The 7,926-nt window shown below is 55.1% G+C and overlaps 1 protein-coding gene across 2 annotated transcripts in view; it reads right to left on the bottom strand.

Moving 5' to 3' along the window:
* The window catches only part of TYK2 (tyrosine kinase 2), a 30,746-nt gene that overhangs the window by 1,842 nt on the left and 20,978 nt on the right, over positions 1-7,926 (bottom strand). For both annotated transcript variants that reach the window (XM_011954864.1, XM_011954865.1), the window contains 8 exons: positions 7,068-7,203; positions 6,829-6,983; positions 5,623-5,773; positions 3,551-3,648; positions 3,045-3,237; positions 2,529-2,647; positions 1,928-2,100; positions 1,468-1,585 (listed from right to left, as the gene is read on the bottom strand). In XM_011954864.1, coding sequence (XP_011810254.1) covers positions 1,468-1,585; positions 1,928-2,100; positions 2,529-2,647; positions 3,045-3,237; positions 3,551-3,648; positions 5,623-5,773; positions 6,829-6,983; positions 7,068-7,203 — 1,143 coding nt within the window. The remainder of the gene's footprint in view (positions 1-1,467; positions 1,586-1,927; positions 2,101-2,528; positions 2,648-3,044; positions 3,238-3,550; positions 3,649-5,622; positions 5,774-6,828; positions 6,984-7,067; positions 7,204-7,926) is intronic.

Here is a 7,926-nt window from a genome sequence, read left to right as displayed (position 1 = left end):
ATGGCGTGAACCCGGGAGGCAGAGCTTGCAGTGAGCCGAGATCGCGCCACTGCACTCCATCCTGGGTGACAGAGCAAGACTCCGTCTAAAAAAAGAAAAAGAAAAAAAAGAAGATGCGAGGTCTCACTACATTGCCCAGACTGGTCTCGAACTCCTGGGTTCAAGCGGTGCTTTCGCCCCCGAACTCCTAGTGTTGAGATTACAGGAGTGAGCCACCGCGCTAGCCTTTTTATTCTCATAAAAGCACTCTGGAATAAGCCCCTAACGCACCCTTGGCTCCTCCCCCAAAGTCAGGGCTGGCCAATCCCTGTGGCCCATGACTACGCGTTGATAGCCCTGGGAGTGCACACGTGAACCAAGCTGGACCAATCAGACCAAGTCCTGAGAATTAAGCAGAAAAAAGGACCACTAGGACCCTGAGACAGAGGTATGGGTTCCCTGAGGGCTAGGGGGCATTATTACCACCACACAGAGAGAAATCTTGCCTGACAGATGCTACCTGAAAGAACAGTAGATCTGAGAGATGGAGAACAGGATTCCTGATGAGATCCGAGGGTCCAGGATGAAGTCCCTGGCTCCCCCATCCATGAAGTTTGCAAATAGCAGAATAAATTGTTCCTATTTTGCCTGCCTCCGTTTGAGAGTTTCTGTCACAATTTGTGGCTCCCTGCACTGTAGGTGGGCCATTTTACAGATCAATACTGTGAGCTCTTGTGGGTGAGTACTGGCGAGAGTGAGGAGCCGGGATGTGAACGCATGCTTTTCAAATTTTTTTTTTTTAATGGAGTTTCACATTTGTTGCCCAGGCTGGAGTGCCGTGGTGCGGTCTTGGCTCACTGCAACCTTTGCCTCCCGGGTTCAAGTTACTCTCCTGCCTCAGCCTCCCCAGTAGCTGGGATTACAGGCGCCCGCCACCACGCCCGGCTAATTTTTGTATTTTTAGTAAAGATGGGCCTTCACCATATTGGCCAGGCTGGTCTCGAACTACTTACCTCAAGTGATCCCCCCTCCTCGGCCTCCCAAAGGGCTGTGATTACAGGCATGAGCAACCGCGCTTGGCAGGCTTTTTTTTTTTTAACACTTGCTATGGACTTGCATGCCTTTTTTTTTTTTTTTTTTTGAGATGGAGTCTCCCTCTTGTCACCTAGGCTGGAGTGTGGTGGCATGATCTCAGGCTCCCTGTAACCTCGGTCTCCGGGTTCAAGCTATTCTCCTGCCTCAGCCTCTTGAGTAGCAGGGATTACAGGCACATACCACCATGCCCAGCTAATTTTTTTGTATTTTTAGTAGAGACGGGGCTTCACCATGATGGCCAAGCTGGTTTTGAACTCCTGACCTCAAGTGATCCGCCCGTCTCGGCCTCCCAAAGTGCTAGATTACAGGTGTGAGCCACCGCGCCCGGCCTAACTACATGGTTTTCTAATTGCTCTAGCAAACTCCCGGTGGGGCTGCGGGCCTGGCTCTCACCGTGGGGGGGCTCTGGCTGGAGTCACAGTGCGTCAGCAGCTCATACAGGGTCACCCCGAAGGACCAGACATCGGACGCATAGTAGAACTTATACTCCTTCAGGCACTCTGGGGCATACCTAGGGGAAGGGGGGCACTAAGGCCTCGGGGGGCTGCACTGAGGGTTGGGGGATCAGACCAGGCTGAAGCCCTCACCTGAGACTGAAGGACCCTCTGGGCTCAGTTGGGACCCACCCTAAAGAGCGCAGCCTGAGCGGCGTGAGGTGTTCATTGGCTAGGCCGGGTTAACCCTGCTCACAAGGCCAAGTCGCACTCTATACACAGCCCCTTGCCTCCATAGGCCCCACCCCCGCACGCACTTCACCGAGACCATGCCATCATGAGACTCAGCATCCGTCTACTCCACCCTGCCTGTTCCAAGTGACCCCAGCACCCCCTCAGACTGCACCCCGCCTGGTCACCAGAACACGGGGCTGTCACCATCCTCGCGCACGCGGTAGTACTCGTGGCCTTCGGGCACGGCCTTGGCTAGGCCAAAGTCCCCGATCTTGACCAGCTTGTCGTTGTCCAGCAGCACGTTGCGCGCGGCTAGGTCTCGGTGGATGTAGCGCTGCGCGTGCAGATAGGCCATGCCCTGGGGGCGGGGCAGGGCTCGTCAGTTTCAATAGGACGGGTTTCGGCCGGGGGCGACCGCAGGACCTGAGCAGCCAGGAAGGCTGGGGGACAGTCAGATCAGGCCTGTGGCTACCCGGCCGCTGGAGAGGGCCGGATGGCACGTGGCACCAAGCAAAAGGAGGTTCAGCCAGAAAGCAGGGACGGGGCTAGACTAGCAACTCTGGGCAGGAGGGCGAGTTGGGAGGGGCCAAGCCTGCAGTGCATGGTCCCTTGGGGGAGGGGGTGTGGCCAAGCGAGCCGACCAATTCGGAGGTCAGCGCAAGGACAAGAGGGCCTGGGCAAATAAGCAGGGGCGGAGCGTGAGAGTAGACTGCACCCGACAGCTGAGGCCAGCCCAAGCTGAAGAGGAAGGGGCAAGCTCCGGAAGCAGGGGCGGGGCCGACCCACCTCGCAGATCTGCTGGGCGAAGAGCAGCAGCTGGGCCAGCCCCACGCTGTGCCGGGGCAGGTAGTCTCGGAGGCTGCCCAGGGGCACGTACTCCATGACCAGCTGCAGCGACTTCTCGCCTGCCGCGGAGAGGGGCGGCCCCAGTGGGGGACGATAAAGGGCGGGCCGGGGACCGCCTACCCTGAGCCCTGCAGAGCCCCTCCAAGGTCGGGAGGGAAGGCCAAGACCCGCGCAAACCAGACCCAGTCCTCAGGTGGGATGGACCCATCCAGAACCCTATTCTCACTTGAGGGAGCTGCTGGTGGCTCCCGTCCATCCTGGCCCCAGCAGGTAACACCCCCCAGATAGGAAGGAGGCAGCCTGATCACGCTTACCCAGCTGCCAAGAATCGCGTCCTGCAGCCTGGGGTTGAGAGTCTCTAATTGGCTAGGCCAGACTTGCCCCGCCCACAAGGCCACACCCCCACGCTCTAATCACGCCCCCTCGAGTATCTAGGGCTCGCCGGGCCCCGCCCACCTTGGTCCTCGCAGCAGCCCTTGTACTTGACGATGTGCTCGTGATAGAGCGTACGCAGAATCTCAATCTCCTGCTTCCAGCCCGAGCGGTGCTGGGGGCCGCAATCTGCCTTAAGGGCTTTCACCGCCACCATCTCGCCAGTGCCGTCGTTGGTCGGATCGTAGCAGTATAAACTGACCTTGCCGAAGTGACCCTGGTCGGGAGCGCACCAGGGTCAGCTCCACCTCCCCAATCCCTGCACCACTCCCCAACCCCTGATTTCCCAGGCCACTCCTACAGGCAGATCCTTTCGGAATACCCCGATTTCCCAGGCCACTCCTCCAGGCAGATCCTTTCGGAATACCCCAGGCCCAGCCCACTCCGCACTATTAATACTCCCTGGCACCTAGGCCAGGGAGGGTCCCACCCACATCTCCTGAGAATCACCTTAGGCAGGTATTTATCCTCAACTCCCAAACTCCTCCCCGACCAGGTGGGCCTTTTGGCAGCCCGGGCCCCTCCCTCACCTCGCCCAGATCTCGGATCTTTTTCAAATAGCGCTTGTGGAAAACCGTAGGGTCTGACGCCGATGAGTCCGGGTTCACAATCAAGACGTCAGCAAGATCTGGAAGAGCTGCGGTTCGTAAAGGCCTGACCCGGATCCTTTCCCCAGCAGGCACACACTTGGGAGTCACAAAGCCAGCCACAGCCACCCCAGGATCCGATCCCAGAGGTAAGAAAACTTTTTCCTGCAACAGCTGAAAGAGTCCACTTACTGTCCAAAATGATGCAGAGTTGGCTGCATCAAAACTGACATCTGTTTGGGAGGCCGAGGCGGGAGGATCACTTGAGCCCAGGAGTTCGAGACCAGCCTGGACAACATGGTGAAACCCCCCCTCTACAAAAAAAGTTAAAAAAACAAAAAAAAAATTAGCCAGGTGTGGCGGCGCGTGCCTGTGGTCCCAGCTACTCAGGAGGCTGAGGTAGGAGGATCGTTTGAGCCCAGGAGTTTTGAGGCTGCAGTGAATCTGGGCTAGAGAGAGAGACTGTCTGTTAAAAAAAAAAAAGAAAGAAAGAAAGAAAAAGAAAAAACAGAAAAACCTGACATCTGGAAGTTCTGAGACTGGATAGAAGGCACAGACATTTCATAGAGAAAAGAGAAAAACTGGTCAGGTGTGGTGGCTCACACCTGTAATCCCAGCACTTTGGGAGGCTGAGGCAGGAGGATCCCTAGAGCTCAGGATTCCAGGCTGCAGTGAGCCATGATCGTGTCTGTGAATAGCCACCACACTCCTGCCTGGACAACACAGCAAGACCTAGTCTTTAAAACAAAAAAGAGAAAGAAAAATGTGATATGACCAGTTGAAAATGGCATATTAGGCCAGGAACGGTGGCTCATGCCTGTAATCCCAGCACTTTGGGAGGCTGAGGAGGGTGGATCACCTGAGGTCAGGAGTTTCAGACCAGCCTAGCCAACATAGTGAAACCCCGTCTCCACTAAAAATACAAAAATTAGCTGGGCATGGTGGCGACGCCTGTAATCCCAGCTACTCGGGAGGCTGAGGCAGGAGAATTGCTTAACCCGGGAGGCGGAAGTTGCAGTGGGCTGAGATCACGCCATTGCACTCCAGCCTGGGCAACAAGAGCAAAACTCCATCTAAAAAAAAAAAAAGAAGAAAGAAAGAAAGAAAAAGAAAATAGGCCAGGCACAGTGGCTCACGCCTGTAATCCCAGCACTTTGGGAAGCCGAGGCAGGTGGATCATGAAGTCAAGAGATCGAGACCATCCTGGCCAACATGGTGAATTCCCGTCTCTACTAAAAATACAAAAATTAGCCGGGCGTGGTGGCGGGCGCCTGTAGTACCAGTTACTCGAGAGGCTGAGGCAGGAGAATTACTTGAATCCAGGAGGTGGAGGTTGCAGTGACCCAAGATTGCACCACTGCACTCCACCCTGGCGACAGAGTGAGACTCCGTTTCAAAACAAAAAAAAAGAAATAAAATAACGTATTAATTTTTTTAAGAAAACAATACAAAAATTTAAAAAAAACTGCAATGGTCTACATCTCTAATCCAAAGAAGTTGTGTCTCTCCCCAGACAAAACATTAAGGAGGCCAGGCGCAGTGGCTCACACCTGTAATCCCAGCAATTTGGGAGGCTGAGGCGGATAGATCGTTTGAGGTCTAGAGTTTGAGACCAGCCTGGCCAACATGGCAAAACCCCACCTGTACTAAAAATACAAAAATTAGCCAGGCATAGTGGCACGTGCTTGTAATCCTAGCTACTTGGGAGGCTGAGGTGGGAGGAGTGCTTGAACCCAGGAGGTGGAGGTTGCAGTGAGCCAAGATCACGTCACTGTGCTCCAGGCTGGGTGACAGAGCAAGATTCCATCGCAAAATAAATTAAAAAATTAATTAATTAATAATAAATAAAGGAGAGCTCAGGGCAGCCAGGCAGGGCATGCTTATGAATGCCACTGCAAGAAATTCGCACACACCCTGAACCACTGTGCAGACACCTCTCGTGCGCTGTAGGCATACAGCAGGGATCCCAGCCCCGTCCCACTTCCCCAGGGTCCCAGCACTGGGATGGAGCTCACTGTGGGGCTGCAGCCGGGTGAGGTCACGCAGGATGGTGCGGAATGAAGGCCTCTGGGTTGGCTCATAGGTCAGACACTGGCTGGTGAGTGTGGCCAGCTCTGGGCAGGAGGGCTCGGGCAGCCGGTGCTGCCTCTGGTAGAAATGCTCCTTCTGTTGGGGAAGGGACTCAGAGGAGTCAAGATCCTCCCCTCGCCCCCACCCCTTCCCCAAGAGGCAGAGTCAAGCCCCCACAGTGGACCACCAGGTGCCCACTCTTATCAGTCCCATTATACAGATGAGGCAACTGAGGCTCCACAAAGTGGGAGGAGGTGCTCACAGCCACAGAGCCAGGCCTGGGACCCAGGTCCAGTGATTATGCAGAGCTGGAGTGTCACAGACAGCCTCTGACCCGGAGGTCCCCTCTTGCCCCTCCTGTAGACCACAGCTCCTCAATACACTGAAGCCTCAGCCTTTGCACAGGCCATGCACTCTGCCTAGGCTGCCCTTCTTAGCCGGGCTTGTTGGCATAATTCTACACTTAGATAAAACCTTTTCTGGGACTGGGCACTATGGCTCATGCCTGTAATCCCAGCACTTTGGGAGGCCGAGGTGGGCAGATCACCTGAGGTCAGGAGTTCAAGACCAGCCTGAACAATATGCTGAAACCCTGTCTCTACAAAAAACACAAAAATTAGCCAGGCATGGTGGCATGTGCCTATAATCCCCTCTACTCGGGAGGCTGTGACAGAAGAATCACTTGAACCCGGAAGGCGAAGGTTGCAGTGAGCCGAAATCATGCCATTGCAATCCAGCCTGGGCAACAAGGCGAAACTTCGTCTTAAAAAAAAAAAAAAACAAAAAAAACACCACTCACAAACCTCCTCTGGGAAGCCTTGTCTGACCCCGCTGCTGGGTGAGGCACATCCTCCACCCCTCTTCCCCACTCTGCAGCCTGGGCCTCTCCCATCCCTGCCCTGGTCACTCTGCCTAAAACTGAAATCAAGTCTCTTACTTGCCTTGTGTGTACCAGGCACAAGTGACTTCCACAAGGACCTAAAAAGGCTAGGACTACATTGAGCACCAACGAGTGGACCACCTGCTGGTGGCCCAGACAGACTTGAAGTCACGAGGCCAGAGGGGAGGCAGCTTTGAGCTCTGATTCTGTCCTCTGGATTCCTTGGAGGGGCCCCCATCGTGGGGAGGGCCCAAGGGTCTCCCAGACATACCTCGGAGGAGCTGCGGCTCTGCAGAGGGGCCTCTCCATCAAAGCAGATCTCCAGGAGGGTGGCACCAAACCCCCACTTGTCCATGGCAATGCTTAGGCTGTTGGGCCCACCTGGGAGGCATTCGGGGGCCATCCAGGGGATCCGCTCCACCCGCTCTGGGAGGCCAAGGTCAGAGGTCACCAAGGATGAAAGGAGCAGGAGAAGCCCCCCACTGTGCCCAGGTCCACTCGGGTACTCACCCTCCCTGGAGAGGGCGCCCAGGCCCACGCCGGGATCACTCAGCTTGATGAAGGGGCTCGTGCCCTCTGCCAGCCCCAGCCGAGCCAGCAGGATGTTCCGGCCACACACATTACCATGTACCAGGTTCTTGTTCTCCTGAGGTGGGCAGGAGAGGGGGTGTGGCCACTCAGGAGGGGCACAGATCCCAACCCCAAACCTGGACCCCATAGGGACAGTCAATGTGAAAAGGACAACTGTGACCATCACTGGGTTTCTTTTTGTTTTGTTTTTTGAGGGTTTTTTTTTTCTTTTGTTTTTTTGAGACAGGGTCTCATTCTGTCTCTCAGGCTGGAGTATAGTGGCACGAACATAGCTCACTGCAGCCTCAAACTCCAGGGCTCAAGTCTTCCAAGTAGCTAGAATTACAGGTGCACACCACCATGGCTGGCTAATTCTTAAATTTTTGGTAGAGATGGGGTCTAGCTATGCTGCTGTCCAGGCTGGGGTGCAGTGGTGTGATCATAGCTTACTATGGCCTCAAATTCCTGGGCCCAGGTGATCCTCCCACCTCAGCTTCCTGAGTACCTGGGCCTACAGGTGCAAGTTACCACATCGGCTAATTTTTTTTTTTTTTTTTTTGAGACAGAATCTCACTCTGTCACCCAGGCCGAAGTGCAGTGGCACGATCTCGGCTCACTGCAACCTCTGCCTCCCGGGTTCAAGCTATTCTCCTGCCTCAGCCTCTTGAGTAGCAGGGATTACAGGCACATACCACCATGCCCAGCTAATTTTTTTGTATTTTTAGTAGAGACGGGGCTTCACCATGATGGCCAAGCTGGTTTTGAACTCCTGACCTCAAGTGATCCGCCCGTCTCGGCC

Source organism: Colobus angolensis, unplaced genomic scaffold (genome assembly GCF_000951035.1).
Source record: "Colobus angolensis palliatus isolate OR3802 unplaced genomic scaffold, Cang.pa_1.0 Scaffold39, whole genome shotgun sequence".
Lineage (NCBI taxonomy): Eukaryota > Metazoa > Chordata > Mammalia > Primates > Cercopithecidae > Colobus > Colobus angolensis.
Note: the sequence above shows the minus strand (reverse complement) of the source record. Positions and strands in the feature narration are given on the sequence as shown.